General features: G+C 48.0%; 1 protein-coding gene across 2 annotated transcripts in view; it reads left to right on the top strand.

The window, feature by feature from the left end:
* Positions 1-16,577, top strand: part of uvrag (UV radiation resistance associated gene) — a 64,365-nt gene extending 47,788 nt beyond the window's left edge. Inside the window, exons 12-13 of one of the 2 annotated variants that reach the window (XM_031572194.2) lie at positions 3,201-3,366; positions 15,609-16,577. In XM_031572194.2, coding sequence (XP_031428054.1) covers positions 3,201-3,366; positions 15,609-15,849 — 407 coding nt within the window. In that variant the 3' untranslated portion in view covers positions 15,850-16,577. The remainder of the gene's footprint in view (positions 1-3,200; positions 3,367-15,608) is intronic. The other variant, XM_031572193.2, reaches the window with a different exon arrangement.
* The last annotated feature ends 8,423 nt before the right edge of the window (positions 16,578-25,000 follow it).

The following is a 25,000-nucleotide window of genomic DNA, read 5'->3' as shown; positions in this document are numbered from 1 at the left end:
TCCTTTCCTCTCCTCTCCTCTCCTCTCCTCTCCTCTCCACCTTCTCCCACTCGCCTCTCTCCTCCCCTTCCCTTCCCCTCCTCTCCATCCTAAGCCGTGTGTGTGTGTGTGGTGTGTGTGTGTGTGTGTGTGTGTGTGAGTGAAGCGATGTGTTTCTACCAAGGTCCCGCATGTGATTGACAGGCATCAGGCTCGGCAGCCTGCTGTGTACACATGCAGGAAGGCAGGGTGTTGTTGTGATACGCCGATCACAGGTGTGTGAGACGGTTGCCACGGCGCTGTGTTGCGTTCGTGCACGTAGTGTATGTGTGTGTGTGTGTGTGTGTGTGTGTGTGTGTGTGTGTGAAGGGGGCGGTCAGGGGATCATTTGGATGGGTAGGGGTCGGGGGGATACTGTGCGTATAAGGAATGGCAAAAGAAGGGTTACATTGTGGATCATGCTGTTTATCTCAGTTCCTGCTGTGTGTGTGTGTGTGTGTGTGTGTGTGTGTGTGTGTGTGTTTCGCTATCTGAAAGCGAGTTGTGGAAAATCTGATTTGGCTCTCGCAAGCAGGGAAGCAGGACTTCAAAGCGGTGAAAGGAGGGTGGGGGTGTGGTAAATGAAATCCAGATTTAGTTTTTCCTTTATTATTTTCTTTTGCCATCCAAACGGCTCTCCATCATCTACTACCAGTACTACCTCTGCAGTCCACTGCATCATCTACTAGTCTAGTTTTAGCTACCAAATGAGCTAAAGAAAAGAAGAATGCTTTGGGTAACACTTTTTATTATAACAAGGAACTGCCATTGCAAACATTTGATCTGATGAGGAACGATCAGGACATGTTCAGTAGCCCTCATAGAAGGTGTATGTTTAGCTGTTCAGAGCTCTAAAGTCTTTTAGTCTGCATTACATTGGAGTGGTTGTCAAGAGTGGTTGCATGGGAGTTGGGATAGCCTAAGCCATCCTAAATGTCAGCTTGAGCTGCTTTAAACTGAGATATAGTCTTGACATATGGTAGTTTTATCACTCTCTATGACCCATTTTAGTTATCAAGTAAGGTCTTGGTGTGTGTGTGTGTGTGTACTGTGTGTGTGTGTGTGTGTGTGTGTGTGTGTGTGTGTACTGTGTGTGTTCTGTGTGTGTGTGTGTGTGTGTGTTCTGTGTGTATGTATGCATGCCGTGTGTGTGTGTGTGTGTGTGTGTGTGTCATTCTAGTGCACCCTTTTTGGGTATTCTATTTCCTAGCCCTGACTCGTGGGTGGTGTGTGCACGTGTCATTCTCATGCTCTGCTGATCTGGGTCCCAGTGTGTGTGTCTCTCTGGGTCCCAGATCACTAAGCCGTAGGACGATCTTGGTGGTCAGCGTGTGTATGCTGCCTCATGCCTCCCCCCATCACGTCCTCCTGTCGTCCCCCCCCCCCCCCCCCATATCTCCCAATATCACCCCCGCCCCGATCTGTGCGGTTTCCGTGGTGACGGCTGTCTGTGGTCTGCAGCTCTGGGCCACCTCCCTGTGGAGACCTGTGGCCGCCTCTGCTTCCCCATCCCCCTGGTCCCGCACAGATGTAGTGAGTAAACACACACAGGGAGTGTGTGTCTGTGTGTCTGTGTGTGTGTGTGTGTGTAGTCCCGGGAAGTGTTCTGACTGAAGATGGAGCATGGACTGTGTGTGCTTGTGGGGAGTTGGATGTTATTGTGACTCTGGACCTCTGAAGCATGAGTGTGTGGATTTGCTCTCAGGAGGTGGACTGACAAATGATGCTTGGAGACTGTGTGTGTGTGTGTGTGTGTGTGTGTGTGTGTGTGTGTGTGTGTGTGTGTGTGTGTGTGTGTGTGTGTGTGTGTGTGTGTTGCAGCTTGACCTCTTGGAGATGTGTTTTGTGTGCGTTAACTCTGTCGACACATGGAGAGTAGATTGTGTGTGTGTACTCAGGAGGTGTGCCGAGGAGGCAAGCTAGCTGCCAGATGTGTGAGTGGCTGCTCTGCCTAGAACTAAGAGTAACACACACACACACACACACACACACACACACACACACACACACACACTCCTGCTGAGAGTCCAGTCCCCATCAGTCTGGTCCTGCATCAGTAGATACACTGATGGATAGATGGATGCATAGATCTGGAGGAAAAACAGTCTGTTACTTACCATTCAGCTTCCATCTATCCATCATGCTGGTTTGCGTGTTGAACAGAAGGATTAGGGGTCATGAAGGAATTATAGGCTGCATGTATATTTACACTACTCAGACTTTGTGCCTACATTTCAAACTTTGGGGGATTTTTTTTTCGTAAATCAAGGTTTCTTTGCCCTAGGCTGCAGTCTAGTGTGGATCTCTTCTGTGTTTGTGCGTGTGTATGTGTGCGTGTGTATGTGTGCGTGTGTGTGCGTGTGTATATGTGCGTGTGTATGTGTGCGTGCGTGAGCAAAGGCAAGATAATAGTGTTGAATTTGATGGTTTCGTCGTCCTGCTTTCTCTCTGTCAGCGATGGGAGAAAGTTGCTACGGTTGTGAGGCCGGAGGCCTCGTGTCTTTGTGATTACTCCCTTGTTACATCCCCATTACCTCTCCACTGGCTCTAATGGGTATCATGCAGAGAGGGAAGTCATTAAAGAGAATAGCATCTCTTTCTCACTCGTCGGAACCACTTCAAGCCTTCCAGCCTTTGATCTCGGACGTTGCCTAGCAACCAAAGATGTTTTCTGTAAATGTTCGCTCTTTTGTCGAACTGAATTCACCTCCGGGGCATCAACTTTTCACTTGGCAAATTTTTATAGGGCTATTGGCGTGAGCCAATGCTCTGTCATTTCCGAGTAAATGTAGACCTGTTGTGTAATGGTGTGTGGTTAAACTATAAACACTAACATCACCAGCTCATGCAATTCAGGAGATACTGAGTGTCTTCAGGCCCAAGACTGAGCCCAGCACACAACAGAGCATCGAGGGGGTTTCAGACTGCTTCTGAATCTAACATTGAAAGATATTCAGTGAATGTAAAAACATCTAAGCTAACATGGTTGTGGTTTTGCATGAAATACAATATATATTTATATTTTGCGCTGTCAAAATATACACTAAATCACTGACTCCCTGTAAGCCTCACAAGCTAGCTTATGTAAAAGATCCTGAACTGATTTTTGTGTGTGTGTGTGTGTGTGTGTGTGTGTGTGTGTGTGTGTGTGTGTGTGTGTGTTCTTTTTTTGTGTTGTGCAGCAAAGGATGATGGGAGTGTGGCCGTCGCCCTGGGTTACACAGCCCACCTGGTCCTCATGGTCTCCTGCTTCCTGCAGATCCCTCTCAGGTATCCGCTGATCCACAAGGGCTCCCGGTCCTCCATCCGAGACACCATCACCGACAAGCTGACGGAGAAGGAGCGAGAGTAAGTGTCCCGAGAACGGCCTTGCCTGCCTCCTGGTTGGTAGAGATTAACCTTTACCCCTCCACTCTCAACAGGGCGTACTCTCATCGCAGGTTTTGCGATCTGGGAAAGCTATTGTCCATAGTAGATGACCTTAAAGAAGAATTAGGAATACAGAAGACACAAAAAATTAGATCATAACTGGTTCTGGTAAAGCAAAGCAAAGCCAAATTGTGGGCGGCCATTTTCCTCACTGCAATGACATTTAGTTTTGATCAAGTTCAACAGACTCAGGTTTTACCGTTTATGTTCACTTTCCTATGGTTGTTATTGTCACTATGGTGATTTTATTCACCCAACCGTACCTTCTTCATCAGTAATACATTAAAAGCCTCGCTATCAGACGTTAACCATTGAGGTAGCAAGAGGATGTGCATTTGATGTGTTCGCTCTCTTGTTATGATGTGTTGCTGGAGTGTGTGTGTGTGCACGCGTTTGCACGCGTGTGTGTGTATGCGTGCGCGTACGTGCGCGTGCGTGTGTGTGTGTACATTATGACCGCACTCTTTCCCACTGCTGGCCTGTTTGACATGGATGCCTCGGTCAGGTCAGGGTTGGTGAAGGGGCTCCTGAAGAATGAAACGGATCTCAGACTCAACAGGGACTCTCCTTTCATGTGCCGTCCGCTCTCGTCCACCCCGCGCTTTCATCCTCCTCTCCTCTCGTCCTCTTACGGGAGATTTACTGCCCGCGCTTTTTACATGGAAAATAAATAATCCGTCTATAAAGGCCTCGGGCAGCCCTGCGCTCGCTGGAATGTTTGTCTGTATGGAGAGGAGACTCTCACAGATCCACTTCGGTTTCACTCAACAAAGCCCCTCGGCCTTCCTGTTGAAGTATTTGTCCGTTCGAATGGCCTTTTAGAATGGCGGTTACTGAAAAGGCCCCAGAGATTTGTAATGACCAGATGGAAGTTGCATTTCTGATGGAGGAAACGTTAACATGGCTATGCCACTCTGGGCAACTGATTGTTGTAAAATTGCAGAGTTCCAGAACATTGTAGAACCTTATCTGTGAAACATGGTAGACCTTTGTGGTGTTCAGCACAGTGAGTGGTGTGTGTTGGAAGCTGTTCCTGTTGGGGTTTTTTCACACATTCTTGCAGCTGGAACAGCGCCAGACTATCACTGCTGCACCTCAATGGCCCGTCTTCTAAATTAAAGGCATGTTTCTCAACACAAGGTGGGCATTTAAATTAAAGGCATGTTTCTCAACACAAGGTGGGCATTTAAGGCGCAGGACTGGAGTGTCCCTGTAGCGGGGGGTAAAAAAAGACCCAGCGATTTACAGTTATTTGTGATGTTTAGATGGCACCGTTGCCATGGACACAGGACTTGTTGTACACGCCTAAGGTCGGGCCTCGAGGGATCGGCAGTGCCGGTATGTGAATGCCAACACGCAAAGGGCACAGCAATTACAGTGTGGGCTACTGGTGTGGAGATTACTGTTTTTCTGTGTTTGGGTGCCGTAACCAAGCGTGAGCCGTAAAAGAATGCCGTTGCCCTGTGATAATTATGTGTATGAGGCTAGCATGTTCAAAGATGCGCTTCGTTTGGTGCGGCGCATTCCGTGCATGGCACGGGAAAAAACCTTTGATCAGAAACAGTAATAAATAATAAGTCCCGTTGGTCATAATTACACAGAAGCAGGTACCAATAAGACAAATCGGCACATTTCACTCCTTCCCCTAAGATGGGGAGCTGTGCTTTCACTGCTGATGCAGGCGAGAGGAAGGTGAGGAGAAGAGAGGAAGGTGAGGAGAGAAGAGGAAGTGAAGGGTTTGGCTTTGGATGTGATGGAGGGAGGGAGGGGGGGGGAGAGAGAGAGAAAAGAGAAGAGAGAGAAAAGAGAAGAGAAGAGAAGAGAGAGAGGATTGCCACATCTTCCTGTCGGGTTCACATTGACTCTGGCTGCTAGAAAAACACATCTGTGTCTCCTTACATGCTCTGCTGCTAATTAGGAGTGTAACGATGCTTTCACGAGTACCAATGGCGAGGCAAACGACGGCATCACAATAGAACGAGCACATGACGTGCCTCGCTGGATTATGGGAATTAATCGCTCGTTGTCTTAGAAAATCACCCCGAGATGAAACGTGTGTTTTAATTGGACGAGTAACTCTGCTGATCTGTGCTAGGCCTGGTGGTGTCGTCTGTGACGTCACGAAACATCTGGTGCATTCCTGCCCTGTCGAGCAGAGCTACAGCACGTTATCTTTCGCCGTAAATCCACATCGCTAATCAAACAGCGCAGATAGTTAGTTATTCCTCTACAGGACGCAGGTTGAAACACCCAGCCGGACGTGACCCCATTCATCTTTCCCGGGCCTCCCTGCCGTGTGCTGGAACACCAGAACACCAGATTTGTTTCTTTGCGATGGCAGTTCCTGAAAGGTGTCGTCCAAAGCTTTTCTTTAGCTCATATGGTTTCATGCGTATAGGTTCATCAGAAGGGAATTTATTAGACGGTTTTGCAGTCCAGTAGGCCTACAAATGCAAAACAATAATTGCTCACGTGTGAACTTTATTGCTCCTCTTACCTGTTTAAGCTGACAGTGTATGCAGAAATGGTTCATTTAACTTGTTTGGTTAATAGCAGGAGATATGAATTCACAAGACTGATGTGCCAGATATCAGAACAGAGCTATGTGTGTGTGCTTGCGTATATGTGTGCGTACATATATGTGTGTGTGTGTGTGTGTGTGTGTGTGTGTGTGTGTGTGTGCGTGCGTGCATATGTGTGTGCGTACGTATATGTGTGTGTGTGTGTGTGCACACGTACACGTGCATGGTGTCACAGCCACCCAGACCCCTCAGATGAGTTTGCACCCCAAAAGTGATTAAACTGTCAGAAAGAGGCCACCTAATGTAGACAAGTGAGGTGTCGGCAGATTTGTTTAGCAAGGCGGGGTCGTGATGGCGATCCCTGGGGTATCTATCTCTGTCTGACACTCGCTGGAGGGGTCGTGATGGCGATCCCTGGGGTATCTATCTCTGCTCGACACTCGCTGGAGTCACCATCTCCGGCTGATACAGCAGTGTGGACGATACGAGGGGGTTAAAATAACCGAAGGCCTGCCGCATTCTGAGATTCTTTCGTGCCACGGTGCCTCCTAATGATGATTTACAAACACAGTTCACATGTGACATTTCTCCTTTTTTTTTTCTTATACATTCTTCACGGATATACATCCTCAACTAGAAAATGTGTTGATAAGATTCACAGAAGGCATAGGAACATTGCTAAACATTTTTCACTGTCATTCAACACTATGGTTGGCCTAGAAAGGTTTCAGTTTTATGCACCAAAAGAGCTACACATTGCACTCGTTAAGACTTACTGTGTCTTTTGTGTTTGTTTTATAAGAGAAAGGGTTTATGTTTTTTCTTTCTTCTCTCCAGCGCAGTCTGCTAGCACACCTGCCTGAGTATTCAGTGTGAAATCCACTGCAAGCTGCAGCCAGCCTCGTAAAACTACCAGTCGAATCTCAACTTTTTTGCAGATTCAAGTGTTTCTGTCTCCCTTGTCTCTCTCTCTCCCCCTCCATTTCTCTCTCTCTCTCTCTCTCTCTCTCTCTCTCTCTCTCTCTCTCGCCGTCTTTCCCTCTTCCCTCTCTCTCTTTCCATCACTGCTTAAGGAGTTTCGGCTGCCTCCTGTAATAGATTTACTATGTTCTTTAAACTCACTCTTAATTGATGTCTAGCTCTCCAATAGGCCCTTGGCCAGCCATATACATGGTGTGGTGAGGGGGAGAGAAGGAGGGATGGATGGATGGATGGAGGGAGGGAGAGAAGGAGAGATGGATGGAGGGAGGGAGAGAAAGAGAGATGGTTGAGGGAGGGAGGGAGAGATGGAGGGATGGATGGAGGGAGTAAAAGGGAAAGAAAGAGCGAGGGAGGGAGGGAGAGAAAGAGCGATGGATGGATGGAGGGAGGGAAGGAGGGATGGATGGAGGGAGTGAAAGGGAAAGAAAGAGCGAGGGAGGGAGGGAGAGAAAGAGCGATGGATGGATGGAGGGAGGGAAGGAGGGATGGATGGAGGGAGTGAAAGGGAAAGAAAGAGTGATGGATGGGAGAGGGAGAGAAGGAGAGTAAATGAGAGAGTGCGAGTCAGGAAGAGAGTTTCATGGCTCCCACTTTGGCTCTGTGTGTGGGGCGGGCCAGCAAGTGCAGTGTTGTTTACCAAATCAGTCCTGGCTGTCAGAAACACTCCCCCAGTTTACACATCCTCCACACACACACACACACACACACACACACACACACACACACACACACACACACGTATAATCACACGTATAATCACACGTATAATACACACACACTCACGTATAATACACACACACACACAATCACGTATAATACACACACACACACTCACGTATAATACACACACACACACACACAATTTTACATTTCGTTGCCTCTGTATCTGTCTGAGGGTGAGGAGACTCTCTACACACACACACACACACACACACACACACACACACACACACACACACACACACACACACGCAGGTGGGCAGGGAGCTTAGGGTCTGTCTAAGGGTGAGGAGACTCTCCACACACATACACACACAAACAAACACACACACACACACACACACACACACACACACAGGCGGGCGGGGAGCTGAGGGTCTGTCTGAGGGTGAGGAGACTCTACACACACACACACACACACACACACACACACACACACACACACACACACACACACACACACACACACAGACGGCTGAGCGGGGAGCTGAGGGTCTGTCTGAGGGTGAGGAGACTCTCCCCCACATCACATGAGTCCCCCTCTTACCCGCTTATGAGGCGCTCCTGAAGAGAACTGACTTTAATGACTCACACACACACACTCACACCCACCTTTACTGACTTCTCAATTTATACACACACACACACACACACACACACACACACTCTCGCACACACCTTTACTGACTTCTCAATTTATATATACACACACACACTCACACATACCTTTACTGACCTCTTAATTCATACACACACACACGCACACACACACACACACACACAATCACACAAACCTTTACTGGCCTTTCAGTTCATACACACACACACACTCACACTCACACACCCTTTACTGACCTCTCTGTTCACACACACACACACACACTCGCACACACCTTTACTGACTTCTCAATTTATACACACACACACGCACACCTTTACTGACCTCTTAAGTCATACACACACACACACACTCACACACTCACACATGCCTTTACTGATGTCTCAGTTCATACACACACACACCCACACACACCTTTACTGACCTCTCAATTCACACACACACACACACACTCACACACTCACACACGCCTTTACTGATCTCTCAGTTCATACACACACAAACCCACACACACCTTTACTGACCTCTCAATTCACACACACACACACACACACACACGCACACATACACACTCACACACACCTTTAATGAACACACACACACCTTTACTGACCTCTCAGTTCACACGCACACACACTCACACATTTCCATGCGTAGCAGAAGGAAATATATAGTGTGATCACGTCTATGTCTGTACTTGTGTATGTTCTCATATGTGTGTGTACTCGCGTGTGTGTGTGTCTGTGTGTTTGTGTGCGTGCGCAACTGTGTGTGTGTGTGTGTGTGCGTATGTGCGTGCGCGCATGTGCGTGTCTTTGTGTGCGTGTGTGTGTGTGTGTGTGTGTGTGTGTGTGTGTGTGTGTGTGTGTGTGTGTGTGTGTGTGTGTGTGTGTGTGTGGGTGTGTGCGTATGTGCGTGCGCGCATGTGTGTGTCTTTGTGTGCGTGTGTGTGTGTGTGTGAGAAGAGAGGTTGAGAGTGGGACACAGGGCGGGGGAGATGTGATCCAGATGTCCTCTGGGTGATGGTGTACAGAGACCAACCTGTTAAAATCAGCCTCTGCCTCTCATTCTGCCTTTTCATTGGAAGAAGTATTATAGGCAATCCAATATATATATTTTTTTCTGATTGGCTTTATGACGGACGGGAAAAAGCCTGCAAAGTAGGGATTGACATATTAATCCATAGACTGGAGCTTTTTACAGGGCCACTTAAGGAGGGCTGTGCTGGGGGTTGGGGTTGGGTTGGGGGGGGGGGGGGACAGAGGATGAGGCCCCCCAAGCACCCTTCAGCCTAAAGGAAGGGGGCTGCTGTTACGGAGCTTTAGAGAGTTTCACGTCCCTTAACATGGACCATGTGCCGTTCCCCCCCCCTTACATCCCCACTCCCTCCATCTCCCCCACTCTCTCTCACACACTCTCTCTCTCTCTCTCTCCCTCCCTCTCTCCATCTCCCCCACTTTCTCTCTCTCTCTCTCACATCCCATTTCTCCATGCTTCTTACATCTCCTCTCCCTCTGTCTCTCTCTCTCTCTCTCTCTCCCCCCCTCTCTCCCTCTCTCTCTCTTTCTCTCTCTCTCTCCCTCTCTCTCTCTCCCCTTGTGTGTGTTTGCATGTGGGCTGAACAGGTTGCTTGTTTAAGCTTCATACTTCAGGCTTTAGAGGGTGAGATCAAGAGCTATGAGCTGCCGGCTGATGTGACACAGACAGGACACACACACACACACACACACACACACACACACACACACACACACACACACACACGCTCTATTGAAAGCTCACAGATGGACAGGACACTCAAATAAGGCTCACACACACACACACACACACACACTCACACACACACCCACACACAGTTTTAATGGGGAAATCTCCCCGCAGGACAATAGAAATAGCTTTCCGGCTCTTTTGAGGAAGCCCTCAGGGGGCAGTGGTGGAGTTCCTCTCACTGCCTTTGGGTTGGATCAGTGAGCGGGGCTCTGGGTCATTCTACGAAGGGTTCATGGATGATGTCATGTTCATTGCAACAGATTTTTGTCATTTTTGTTCAAACAGTTCCTCGTGTTCTCATTTTTAAACACTCTGTAAAGGTGTGTGTGTGTGTGTGTCTGTCTTTGTGTTTTTTTTCTTTGGAGAAACCTTTATATCTGGCCCCTTTGAAATCTCACGAAAAGAATATGTGCCTTCTCGAGTAAAAATGGCCGCCAGGCTGCAATAATCTGTGTGATAATAAGGCAGCTGGGTGGTCAGAGCCGGCCTCCAGGCCTCCAGGCTGCTCCAGCAGGCTGATGAGAGTCTGCCCAGTGACTGGCTGACCCCGTCCCAGTGTACACACAGCCTGAGCGCCTGCACATGTCCTACGGCAGGCTGTTTACATCTGCTAATTAATACCCCAAATTTGCAACACAATGTCATCCTAAATCTTTCCCAGTCCTCCTGTGAGCAGACTCACGCACACCCACACACACACCCACACACACACATGCTCACACACTCATTCACTCACTCACTCTCTCGCGCTCTCACACACAGTTTTAACAGTCACTTAAACTACTCTTTCCTGGCCCCAGAGGCAAAGAGAAAAAAAAAGTCCTAGAAGTTTAGAACGGTTTTAATGTGTAGTTCTGAAGCACTTTGGACTCATAAATCACAGCGGCTGCTTCATAAGGGGCAGGGGAAAAAACAGAAAAAACACCTGCCTGGCAACTGTCATGGCTAATGGTAGCATGTGCTTTATAAATCAGACACAGGCTGTAATTTCTAATATCAGAGAAATTATTATACTCAGCATCTGTCACAGAAACACTATTTTACTTACCCCCCCCCCCCCCCCTAAAAACCCACTCCACTTAGGGGTACTCCATTACTGTAATGGCACTTTTTGTCCTGACAAAGAAACTGGCGAGTCACGTGGGGGTCAAGCGTTCCTTAGGTGGCAACTGGCTCTGGAACAGATCTGGCCCCGATTTGGCGCTTAGCCACCGGATTGGCGCCAAATCTGTTTCAGAGTCAGCTGCTACCTGGATCTGTCATCCCCATTTCATTTTTCCCCCCTTTCTTTAAAAACTAAAAAATTCATTAAATAAACTCTTGAGAATATCCACAGTTGGCTTGTCCCCCAGCTCTGCGTTCCTGTTGGAGTTTAATTAAAAGCAGAACGGTGGAGCAAAGGCGCACAGGATGTGAGAGAGGGCCTCTCCAGCCACTCGCTCCGCTCTCTTTTATTTATTGCTGTGCATCTAAACTTCCTCCCAGATGCCGTCTGCAAAGGCTCTGTAAAATGGTGACAGAGATCGAGGATGACGGCCATGGGCTGCCTGTTGTTAACAGCGCTGGGCAGATGTAGTTATACTCAGACAGTTGTTTTCTTGTGTAGAGAAATTGCACTTCATAACTTAATAACGGTGTGAAAACATTGTGCTAATTACCACTATCCAGATTTGACAGTTGCCGCTGCAGTTCAGTGTCTCATGCAGTTAGATGCAGCGACTGCAGTGAGCTGCCGACCCAGTTAGCAGATAGCTTTGGACCAGGTCTGGCCCAGTTAGCAGATAGCTTTGGACCAGGTCCGGCCCAGTTAGCAGATAACTTTGGACCAGGTCTGGCCCAGTTAGCAGATAGCTTTGGACCAGGTATGGCCCAGTTGTGGTGAGGATGCAGGTTCGGCTTGTACATGTGTGCACACATGCACCTCATGTAGTGCTGTGTAGGTCTGTGCAGATTTAGTTAGCTGTGTGTAGTCTACAGTCTACAGCTTGCTTCCAGAGTCCGCTTGTGTTTGGGAAAGCTGGATGCCTTCTTAAGACGGCATTCACGGACATATTGCTCACTAGGTCTGCATTTTTAAACAGCCAAGAACTCTCCCATTCTCACCCAAACTCTCTCTCACACTCTTGGCGGTGCAAGCAGCCATGTAAACCACCAGCCAGTTTGACATTGGCAGTTTGTGTGCAGCGTCTTGAACGCAGTGCCTAAGGCCCCCTGACGTGACGCAAGGAGGAGCTGGCTTCAAACATTGATGCCATTGGTTACAGGACAACTGCTATACCTCCTTCGCTAGTCTGGCTGGAAAAGCTTTAACTCCTCCTGTCAGTCCTGTAACTAAACGAACCCTGATGTCCCACATCATTTTTTTTATAGTTCAAAGGTTATCCTCAGAAGTCCTTGTCTGTAGCTGCGAACCCTGTCCAACAATACTCCCCAAGACTAAGACGAAGCACCCCACCTTATTTCTGTAACAAAGAGGACGAGACTGCAGCAGGGGCCGTCTGCTTGTGTGTGTTGTCTCGCGAGGCATCACCATGTCATAAATCAAGCCCCTCCCTCCCCTCATAAAAGCCTCTGTCCCCTCTATGGCCCTTCGGTCGCCCGGACCCCTGGACCTTTCCCGTCGGGAGAGAGGACAGCCACGTCAAGGCCCCCACTTAAAAATTGGGTCACTTTTTTTAACAGAAGGAAAAAAAAATTCTCCTTTCCTCAAGTTATTTCTTCGTTAAATTTAACGATGGCCCTGCTATCATATTTTACAGCAGTCTCTGAGACTGAACTGTGCAGGTCCCCAAGGGCGCGATGAGCCTGAGCTCTCTGTGTAAATATCCTGCCTCATAAAAGACCCTCCTCCTTACAATTCGCCATTTTCTTTCTTTCTTTGCTTTTAACAGCGTGCAACATGCCCCCCTACCCCCCGACACACACACACACACACACACACACACACACACCCTATTATTAATGACCCACCTGTATGCACACACGCACACTCCGCCAGCCTAATGTCGCTGGCATGGAGGCGTTGTCATGGAGTGAGATGAGAAGGAGTACATGCAGCGGAGGAGTGGTGAAAGAGAGGAGTCTGCACTGTCTCTCTCAGTCAGTATGCCTTCATCTGCCTCCCGCCAGGCGCAGAGGACAAAGAAGATGCTAATTTATTTCAAGTGATTTTGTGGTCGTGGGTTTGAGTCATACGTTTCTTTGGAGTGGGCAAAGTCCTTTTGATGACTTTCACATGGAGGTGCATCCACATACAAACACTGGGGATTGGAGCGTTCCTGTTGAAAGAGTAGGAACATGGATGGATGCTTTGATCCGACCAGGAGATTCCAATTACAAATAACATCATCAGACGCTATGGCATGGAATATTGCATGAGGCTATTTCTTTGTGCTCAAGTAACTAGATCAGCAGTATCTCTCTTTACCATAGAACTTAAACAACACTTCCACTCCAGTTGTCATAGTTGCTGTTGCCTAGTGAGTCCTATGATGTGGTCGTTTTTATATGGCTGCACTGGTCATAGTCACACACACACACAAACACACAAGGCAATTTCATGGCATTAGCATTAGCGAGAGCACCCATAATCGGGAACAATTGGATTTATCAGACTTAGGCCTCAGCTGGACTTGGAGACGCTGTTTTGTTTTATCTCGTCTCTTGAGGCGTAGTGAAAATAGCACATCAGCCTCAGTGGTTACAGCTATTAGGAAATATGACCCAAATGAAGACTGAATGCAACTGCTCTACCGAGCGCTGAGTACTCCACGCCAAACTAGTAACGGAGCACACACACACACACACACACACACACACACACACAGAGCTTGAACACGGAGTGCGCTGGCCAGGTAGCGGCTACAGGCCCCTGCCGTGTTCGGTTGGCCGCAGTTCAGAAACATGAACCACGGTTCTTACAGATGTAAATGCGATCTTGTTCCGATTTTCTTATGCCGGCTACTGAGAGTCGTGACTATTACTGTTTTAGCAGACTATTATTTTAACCTGCTGAAAACACTTGTGGACAGAGAATAAGTACTTCAGTCATGTACCCATTTAGTGGTGCGTGTAAATTTACGCACCATTATTGAACCTGCCGATGGCTCATGTTAAAAGATCTCTGGAAGATGAGGTCAGTGGGGACCTCTGTGTGAACGCCATTAGCGTAGGTCAATCCAGTCGAGATTTCCAGTGATTTTACTCAGATACTGTTTCGACACCCCAGAGCACTGAGTCATTGTCTTTGAAGAGTTTCAGAAGTTCCCCGACTTGCCGCTCTTCCCGACAATAACACACACACACACACACACACACACAGTCTTTCACACACTCACACACACACACACACTCTTTGACACACACACACAGGCCTTGCTGCCGAGGCCCCTGGCTGCTGGAGGTCACGGAGGTAGAACAGGGGCCCTGCCTCTGCCCGCCGGATTAGCTCTAGCACCGGGGGGCACACGTTGGCCTTTCACAGGGATTAGGGTGGAAGAAGCTTCCGGAAGATCACTCACACATCACGCCTCGGGGTAATGAGGCCTGCCTGCTGCCCTGGCCCTCCACGTCCGTATGGAGCTCATTCAGTTCAGTTCAGTTCAGTTCCGGGACTATACGCATGGGTGACACACACGCTCTTTGTTTTCCTCCTGCAATTGAATTGCGGCATGAAAGTACTTAATAAGCTCTGAGGTCCATGGTCTCATTGAAGGGGCAGGGCACATGAGGTATCCGCTATACACAGCTCTTGTTATAACATGTGACGGATACAGACTCATTAGCATGTGATGGAATGCCGACCACGCACACGGTCATCACTAGCGAATTCTATGGATGACCACAACAGAATAGACTATGGAACACTAGAATAGACCGGAATGAGGAGGTCACCCGCCTCAGTTGGAATATAGATTGTTTTGGGAGATTTTCTGCGGGACATGTGGAAAAGGAAAGATATGAGGGCATCTCTAAACAATCTACACCCCCCCCCCCCTATTTGGTCTGTGAAGACATAAACATATTGAGCGCTCCCTCGTGAAGACTATTTGGAGGCTTTGAACTTTGCTTTTTTGACTTAAATTTGATTGATGGCATTTTGAAACAAATGAAAGCATCTGTCATGGCTGATGAAACGCTCCCAAACATCTGCAAATACATCGTAAACCGGCTTCCCTTGGATGCACGACTAGATTTGAGCACTCAAGTACTGTCATTACATATTGCAATGGACTTGGGGAGTGGGGTTCATAAAATACTCCCCAAACCCTCTGAAGCAGGTTATAAAATCTCCGACGCAGTCGAGCTCACGGTGCCCTCATGCAGATTTTGCCTCGTATTTCCACTAAGTCACTCGGAGCAGGGGCCCAGTATTTCTTTTTTGTGGCTTTTTTTTACGATATTCAGAGGATGCCTGTTGCCAAGCAGCAAGGCCTGTGTGTATCTTCGTTGGTGTTTACTGTTTACTTCTGCTTTACCACTAACCTCTACTCCATTGCTTGGCGTTAATCAGAGTTTTTTGGTTTTGTTTATCTCTCTCTCTCTGGCAGGTTTCCACTGTATCCCAGAGGCGAGCGCTTTCAGTTTGAATATGGCGTCTACCTGCTCAACAAAAATATCGCCCAGGTAAGACTAGTTATAAAGACCCAGATGGAGAAGTACTGGATTATTTCAGACTCCGTGCATATGATTTTGTCTGTGAAACTGCGTTTTCATGTACAGAATGCTATGATTAGTATGTGGTTGGCTATTTTTAACCAGAGGTACTGCATGTTAAAGCTCCACTCATAATTATTGAGATTGCCACTCTACCCTCCCATAAGTCTTATGATTGGAAATCTGGGGGACATTGTGTTTGTGTTTGTTGGCAAGTCTTCTTCTCTACTGAGTGGCTGAATAAGTGCATATCTTGTCTGGAATTAGACATCTATGTTCAAACAGCTTGTTGTGATAAACATGAGTGTCGTGCACATTGGGCCTAAGTTAGTATGTTACAATAAGCCTGAACATAAATCTTTTGGAATGACCAAACTACCACCTACTAACAGCCCTTTAACAGGCTATAAAGCACCAGAGAGACAGCATTCCTTCCTTAGGTTGTTTTGAACTTTTTAGACATTTTGTCACTTCTCTTTTCCACATCCTTGCTGGACCCTCTTCAAAACGCTCTAATTGTGATTCTCAAAGTGTTGTACGTTTTGTAGTGTCAGGCCAGATAAAAGTTGAAGTTGTGCATACTCTTGGTGTGGAAATTACTTTCAGGCGGGAGCATTGTTGTGCATGTTAATACGAATCACCAGTGTTCTACGAGTTCACAAGGCAACTGAGCTGTTGAGATTCCCCACATGAAATATCTGCCGTCCAGTTCCTCGCCAGTCCTCAGATCTGCAAGGCATTGTGGGCCGGGTCGGGTCACATGCTGGAAGCGCTACATGGCATTGTGTGTCGGGGATCGTGGTAAACATGCCAGAACTGATAAGCCCTAACCCACAACATTGCTTGGCCTCCCATAGCAACCATAATGCCCCCCCCCCCCCCACCCTCATCCCACTCTTGAAAAGACACATAGGCACACACACTCACACACACACACACACACACAGTGTTCTTCTGAGGACCAGCAGTCCATTCCATTGACATCACGAGTTCCATACCAGGAACTGCAGGAGGGAGAGAGAGAGAGAGAGGTAGAAAAATAGACTGAACCAGAGAAAGGAAGAGTAACTGTTAGAGAGAGAGTAGGGGGAAAGAGAGAGAGTAAGAACGATGCAATGGGGTAGACTGTCACGCTACATGTCATTTCCTCCTTATTCAGGGTCTAATTAAGTTTCTTCAACCTCGACTTTCCTTGACCACTTTATCTGTACCTGGTTTGCCTCTCTGGCCCGGCTTGTCAGGGAGGTATGGTTCTTGTTAATATCTGAAAGCTCTATTAGGAACCGGCTGGCTCATTGACCTCCAGAATATTAGAAAATTGTGCTCGGTTTTTCTACTTAATACAATTTACCAACAGCCATCCAGCGCCGGCTGGAGGTTATTATTGTGTTTTTGTTTTTTGGAGGCCCCCTTTTTAAAATCTTTTTTATCTGTCTTTTTTTTCTTTTGACGTTTTTTTTTTCTCTCTTTGGGAAATGTAATTATTTCCTTTTGCAAGCCTCTATCGGAGCTCTCTGTCTCTGTGGTCAGACTAAGCAGGGATCTGATTTCACTGCGGCGCTCTCGTCTTGGATGAGGGGGGGGATTAAACTCCTATCTTTTATTAAATTGTGCGGCGCCCCCCGTTTGAAAGTGATCGGGGGGGGGGGGGGGGGGGGGGGCACAGGCCTGAAAGTGAGGGAATGGATGGGGTGGGGGTGTAGTTCTCTTTGAAGTGGTGGGCTGAGGGTATGTTGTTTTTATTTAGGCCCTCGGTTGTGCAGGAGCAGACTGAAGGACGTCAGGTGGTCCGCAGCCCCTCCTCCTCCTCCTCCTCCTCCTCCTTCAGCAGAGCTCAGATGTTTGGACTCAGTAGGAGTTTAAGCATCATCTACAGTTTTACTGAATCACTGACTCCCTATAGCTGGGCATTTTGCGTGTACTTTAGTCAGCGCTGTGTCTTGTTAGTCAGGGATGAAATGTTACGGAAAATGTAATTTCCATGGTCAGACCTGGAAATGCTTATGGGGAAAGCGTTGTGAAAGACAAGAGTTTTACTTTCAACTGACCCAAAAAATGAAATTTGTCTGTGAACATGAATGGAACATAGACATTTGCAGTTGCTACATTTCAGAAGCTGCAGAAATATATCTGAGGAATGTATGTGGAATATTCATGAGTATGTCTTAGGTCAAAGAGCCAATTTCTTTCTGGTGATGTCAACAACCGCAAATACTGAGGCGAGTGTGTTGGTGTGGATTTTTAGTGCCCCCAACTCCCACATAGGAAGTGAGTGTGTTAGTTTGGAGATTTAGTGCCCCCACCTCCCACACAGGAGGAGGTTAGAGGCACTAGCCCCCTTGCTATCACTAATACCCAATCAGTTATCGCAGTAAGGAGGGCCGTGGTGGGCACTGGGCCCCAGATCGACTAACGGGGACCCACTTTCCTGTCCCTGTGTTGGCCTCTGGTCCCCAAAAGGAACCTTTGACATGGACATGTGCTACTGATTACTCCGGTCCAGCACTGAAAGAAATCAGGGCTAAGCCTGTCGTCTCTGAGCTGGGCCCTGTGGCTGGGTTTACCCCCGCTGGCAGCGTGTTTTGAGAATCGTCGTCTGTGTCGGGAGGCGGGAATGCCTTGGCGATGGCGTATGCGTTTAGAAAGAGAGAGAGAGGGAGGGAGAAAGGTCCAAGCACTCCAGAGGAGTGGGAAAATCTTGACTGCGTTTGTCCGTGTTTTCCCCGGCTGATTTCAGATCAGTACGGCAGCCCTGACCACAGAGAGCTTCACTGGTGGTCTTTGGTTGGAGTCAGACGTTTAGCTGCCATGTGTGTTGTCCCGTTAAAAAAATGGCTATAGCCCATTGGGGAACCCTTGTTTTTACTGGGGAGTAAAAACAAGCTTCTGGACCAGCGTGTGTTGTTTTTGTTGTTTTTCCCCCCACCTACATGCAGGGAAGAAAGTAGTCAGCACTGCACCCAGTCGGGGCCCTGCGGTGGCAGGTGTTTGTCTCTGGTCACCTACAGTCGCCAGGAACCTGCGGATGAGTGATTTAAAACGAAGATGTTTGCTCTCATCACCCCTCATCCCCTCTCAATCCTGCCACCAGCTCTTTTTTTCTCCCCTTTTTGTTCCCGTTCCAGGATTTAATTAACTCGCCCTCCCCTCATTTGGATTTCCACTCGGGAGGGTGTGAGGGGGGGGGGGGGGGGGGGGGATCTTGAAAGGGCGTCCGAATGACCTCAAACCTCCACGTGGGCCTGAGCGACTGAATAACCTCGGACATTACCAACATGAAAAATGAGCTTCGGCCATTACCTGATTTCCTGTCCTCGCTGTTTGTGTTTAATAAGGCCTTCACTGAGGGCCTCAACGGCGCCTTGTGACCAAAATAGCCTCGCCGTGATTAATAGTCGCAGCTAAGTGGCTTTATTTGTGGGTTTTCAGTCAGCATTTCCATAGATCAAGTTAGCATCTCTCCGCTCCCCCCCCCCCCTCCCCTAGCATGTGTACATAACCTTTGTGAACGCTCAGTCCTGAGGGCGCCGGGAATAACTCACACCGAGTCGCAGTGGTGAGATCAGACGTATTCGTCTCTCGCAGTCAAACAAGCAATCTTTATCCCCATTCCTGACTGACTCTCATTCTTCTCTCTTCCTCCTCCTCCTCCTCCTCCTTCTCTCACGGACTCTCCTACGCTTCGTCACTCATTGTGAGCGGGTTCCCAGGGTCGCTTTGTCGTAATCGTGCTCCATTTCTTCCCTTCTTCTTCTTCTTTCTCTTTCTCTGTATTTGTTCTGGAGGGGAAACGTCAACACAATGTTGAATGAGCTGGCTGTGATGGCCATCGTGGGTCACCTCTGGACGTATCAGAGTGTGAAAACAAGAATGTGCACGTCTGGGGATCCTGTTTAGGAACACCAAGATTCTTTTTTTTTTTTTTTTCAATGGAGGCCTTGATACGAAGACTTGGCTAAATCTTCCAGCCCTGCCTAGCCTTACCACAGCCTCCGCCTGCCACCCACCACACACCACACACCACCCACCACCCACACAGCAGAGATAGAGAGAGGGGGGGAGTGTGTGTGTGTGTGTGTGAAAGAGTGAGAGAGAAATAGAGAGAAAGGGAGAAAGTGAAGGGGGTGGGGGGGTGGAGGGAGCGAGTGAGCGAGACTTCCTATTCATTATTCACAGCTGTTCACTGAGCGTTTAATATTTAGAGCTGCTTGTCTGTGAAGTCCCTATGCTGTTTAATCTTTGTCCGCTCGCTCCTTCTTTCTCCTCCTCTCTTTTTCTCTCTTCCTCTCCCTTCCAATGTGTCTCTTCTTTCCCTCTGTCTGTTTCTTCCTCTTCCTCTCTCTCTCTCTCTCTGTCACTGTCTATCTCTCGCTCCCTCCCTCCCTCTCCCCCTCTCTCTCCCTCTCTCTAATTAAGATCACACAGGTAAATATGAGCTGGGTGTGTAAAAGGAAGGAGGTAGACTCCCTTGGGGGACTGAGGCGGTGCTGTATTTAGCAGGGCCTATTCCAGTGACCCATCCAGCCTCCCCCTCCCCCCCCCCTCCCCTCCGCTAGAACACCTCAGTGCCCATCTGGTTAAGGCCTGCGGTCGATGCCTCTGCCCAGCGCTGTGTGCTTCGCGTGGAGCAGTCCAGAAAAAGCCCAGCTATTGCGTCTGCTCCGGCCACCAAAACAACAAGGCTTCTTCTGGAGCCGGACCCTCCACAAACATACGCCTGTGTCCGCCGGCTGCATTCAGCGCTGGGCTTGGGCGCACTCACACACACACACACACACACACACACAAACACACGCCTGTGTCCGCCGGCTGCATTCAGCGCTGGGCTTGTTTACTCGCCCCTAGTACCCCTTCAAACTTCTACCACCAGTAGCAACCTTGAGCACATCAACACACACACACACACACACACACACACACAAACACACACACACGCACACACACACACACATGCGCACACAGTCACACACTCATGCATACACACACACACACACACACACACACACACACAGACACACACACACACAGACACACACACACACACACCACCTAAAAGCAGCAGTAGTAGTCCTGGAACTGATCAGGTTATAAAACCGCCGGCTGCAACTTCCCCTCCACCTATCCACAAAAGCAACATCCGTTTTCCATCTTGGAAAGGTTTGGTCGGGCAGAGTACATAATGGACCCTGTTTTTTTTTAGTTCTCTCTATTGGATTCCAACTATGTGCTGTGCTTTTGTAGCGTGACTCTCCGACTTCAAAAGGGGAAAAGAGGGGAGGGTTGGAGGACCGGGGCAGGGGCAGGGGGGAGAAAATGAACATGGGTTAATTTTTTATCGGGCCTTCACAAAACATGTGTCTATTATTATTTAACCCCGGCCAAGGAACGCCTGCCAGCCGGGAGTCGGCGGTCCTCCATGACTCCACAGCAGGAGCCGTCGGAGGAGTAAACCGTTCCCCCAGGGTCCGTCGGAGGAGTAACCAGTTCCCCCAGGGTCCGTCGGTGGAGTAACCAGTTCCCCCAGGGTCTGTCGGAGTAGTAACCCGTTCCCCCAACGCCGTATCTCTGAAGAGACTCGCTCCCTGCCTCACACTCCCTCCCTCCTGCCGGCCGTCCCGCCGTCCTCCTTTGAAAATGTGGTTTATATTTTAATGCCATTAAGGTGACACTTTAAAGGGATTCGCTCTAGTTCCCCACTAGTAAAAATCACTCCATTAGTGTACTTTATTTGTCACATTTCAAGCACGAAATTGTTTTTGGCAGAGCGTAGGCGGGCAAAGTAAACTCTGAGAAAAGCGATACCTGCTGTACTCAAGCGATTGTTAGCCATCTTGGAATAACACGGGGCTGGTGAGGGTAACGGCCATGTGCGCAGCCTCCTCGTGTGAATTATGAAAAATAGAGACTTAGTCTGTCAATGCTTAGTCTCTCATAGCCTACGGAGTGGAGGGACTATGGGTGGGAACAATTACAACTTCACTTGAAGTCTGTAGTCGTCTTCAAATGTATATGCGTCAAAACTTTCCAAGGCTTATATCTGCTCTTGTGACTTATTTCAGTGAATTTTATTTCAGGCGCAAAAAACTGTAACTGAACTGTAGTTCCTCCACTCTGATTATGCCACGAATGGGCAAATGTGTTTCAAGTTGTTTTGTAGTTGTAAAGCGAGACGTTTGTTTGCACGTTTTTTTTTTCAGGTTTGGAGCAGTTACGTTACGTTACGTGAGCATGGTTTTGTTGGCCGTCCAGGCCGTCCAGGCAGAGCTACACAGAGCGCGATGTGCAGAGCTGACAACTATCTGCCATATTTCATCATTAGATAAAACCACAATGCCCTCAGTCTCTGTCTTTCTTTCTCTCTCTCTCGCTCTCTTTCTCTTTCTTTCTCTCTATCGTTTTTCTTTCTCTCTCTGTTCTTTTCTTTCTTTCTCTCTCTTTCTTTCTTTTATTCTCTCTCTCTGTTATTTTCTTTCTTTCTCTCTCTCTTTCTTTCTGTTTTTTCAATTCCTGACCATAAATACATGCAAGTCTGAGATGGTTTGGACTGAGAAGCAAGCACAGTAGACACCATTGTAGGACGAGCTTAATAAGTTCTGTTTGCAATAATCATTTTCCTCATTGCGCCTGTTCTCAAGTAGACATAAATCTCTCTTAAGATCCCCCCATGTTCCTGACACACTGGCCATCTGTGGCTGGTACACGAGCCAATGGGGCTGATTATTGTGGCTGGGTTTCTTTGCCCCCCCCCTTGGGGTCTCCAATTGTCAGAGTGAGACTGTCTCTCTTTGTTGTGGGACAGAGACAGGAAGGCACAGACAGGATCTCCCATTAGGTCTGGGCTAGCCCCTGAGCGGACCTCAGCCTGGCGGTATCTTACTAATCTTGATGGATAACACCTCCCTGGCGGAGAGGATGAGTGCAGGCTGTCTGTCTGGCCTGAGCGGGGCTGGTGTGTGTGTGTGTGTGTGTGTGTATGTGTGTGTCGAGGGGAAGCTGGGGAAAGTGTGTTTGATACTGGTTGAGTGGGATGGATAAGAGAGGCTTTCTGTGTGGCTGACATGTGGAGATGTGGAGGCAGGTGATGGCTGGGGACTCACACACAGATGGACAGTGCTAAAAACACAAGTGTCTGTGGCTGCACATCTGTCTGCCTGCTAGATGTGTGTGTAAACACAAACACACACACACACACACACCTCTTGAGCACAGTCATCAGCCGTCGCTTTGTGTGGTCCCGTTTCCACTCACTGTTTGTTGCCATGGTATCTGAAACATCCAATGAAGTTGAAGTCTTTGTGGCTTTTCCCTTGCCTCTTTGACAGATAGGTAGCCATGTGTAATGAAGGGAAATAGCCTCCTTCTTGGCTCTAAATGAAGGTACTGTGTGGAGTTAGATGGTTTTGCGGAGTGTTGCAGGGGAAACGTTTATTTTCAACCACCAGTGATTTTATTCCACTGGTAAAAACGGTAACCTCATTTTGCTTATTTTCCACCAAAGGAGGGTAAAAACACAACAACAACAACAACAACAACAAAAATAACAACAAATAAATAATGAATTTTAATGTAATATGCCTACTTGGGCTATTCAGGGTCAAATATTCTAACAGTAAAAGTATCAGTTAAGCTACGTGTGGGTGTTTTTGATGAATTAATAGCTTCCTGTCTATGAATTCTCTCTCCAACCACCCAATGATGTTAGCCCTTTTTGACACCGGTTGGATGGATGGAAGATTTATTTCAATAAACTAAGAATGAATGGGGGGAAAATAAACTCAAATGAATATAAAGTTTTGCTTACAGTACGACACCTTCAATGATAGATTCTAATAATGGCGGGGAAAAGATAATAAGCAAGTGTGGTGAAGTTTACAGCACTTTACGAGACTTCAGTCTCCTGGCTCTCAGTCCCAAGCACACTTCACACATGAGGACCAGGCATCCCACCGTCCATTTGCCGAGGTTCAAGCCAACACTTATGGCTTTTTACGAGAGAACCCCGGGAACTGGACGTCTGTCGCCGTTACCACGGTAACATGCTGGCTGCGTTTTTTTCCGCGCAGTGAGTGGGAGCGAGCGAGCGAGGGGGCGAGCGCGTCCGTCAGCACCCTGCCACCGCGCCGCGCCGCGCTCCTCGTTTTACGGGCATTCCTCTGGACAGCCACCTATGGCTTTATGAAACACTTAAACGCCTCTGATTGAATTTCCACGGTTTGAGGTCGGCAGCCAAGGGTTTGCCTGGGACCGCAAAGAGGTGCCGAGGGAGGCTGGGAGATTCACTGAATATATGGGTGGAAGTCTGGGGACTCCTTACTGCTTACCGTTTCCTGAGTGTGTGTGTGTGTGTGTGTGTGTGTGTGTGTGTGTGTGAATGTGTGTATTACCTTACATTAGTGCATCAGCTTACATGAGTGCATCATACTTGACTGAGGGATGCCAAAACGAAATGTACATACAACACAAAGCATCATGTTCAGCTCCTAACTGAGATCCAGTGTGACCGACACCTGCCAGCGTACGCACAAGCTTGGGAGCTCCTTTTCACAGCTATAAAGTCATAAAAGCTTATAGCCTGCTGTGATACACACCTGAAGAGTATTCATTAAGGAGTTGATTTGCATATGTAATATGTAATTTTTCCTGATTGTTTACAAAGAACATTTATTTTCATTTTTAACCCAAGCCCGACTCTAGACCCTGCTGAAAAGTGCCATTTTGAGGAATATAAATTGAAGCGGGAAAAAAAAGGCAACTTTAGGGCCTTATAAAGGATTTGGCTGCTGTACATGGTCATTTACTTAACAGCCAGGCTGGCTCTTTCCAGCCATATAGAAGTGGTAACAATTATGCGTTATTCTGAAAAACCTGATGGATTGCCGCCGAGAAGCTGGCAGCTGCTTCTTAATGGGAGCAGCCCTTCGGCCCGTGGAAAGCACTGAAAGGCACACTGTACGAGGAAGAAGCGGGCTATTAGTCACACGTTACATGACATAAGAAAACAATAGAGGATTCTGCTGAGGCCTTGGCCCGTTGGTAAGAAGTCTCTCTCATGGAGGTGGTGGTGGAGGTGGTGGAGGAGGAGGTGGAGGTGTTTGGCTCTTTGAAGAGTGCCTCAGCTGGCTTGTGCACACAGGCTGCTTTACATATTGAGTTAACGACAAAATAGTGAACTTAGCAACGAACAATAACATAATCAGTGGCTTTAAGATAACAGCGCTTTGGTGTTGGAGATAAGGTCCTCATGCTCGTTATTTGATTAGCCCGACCGATAGTAAAGTTCTTTTTT

Source organism: Clupea harengus, chromosome 8 (genome assembly GCF_900700415.2).
Source record: "Clupea harengus chromosome 8, Ch_v2.0.2, whole genome shotgun sequence".
NCBI classification, from domain to species: Eukaryota; Metazoa; Chordata; class Actinopteri; order Clupeiformes; family Clupeidae; genus Clupea; species Clupea harengus.
Note: the sequence above shows the minus strand (reverse complement) of the source record. Positions and strands in the feature narration are given on the sequence as shown.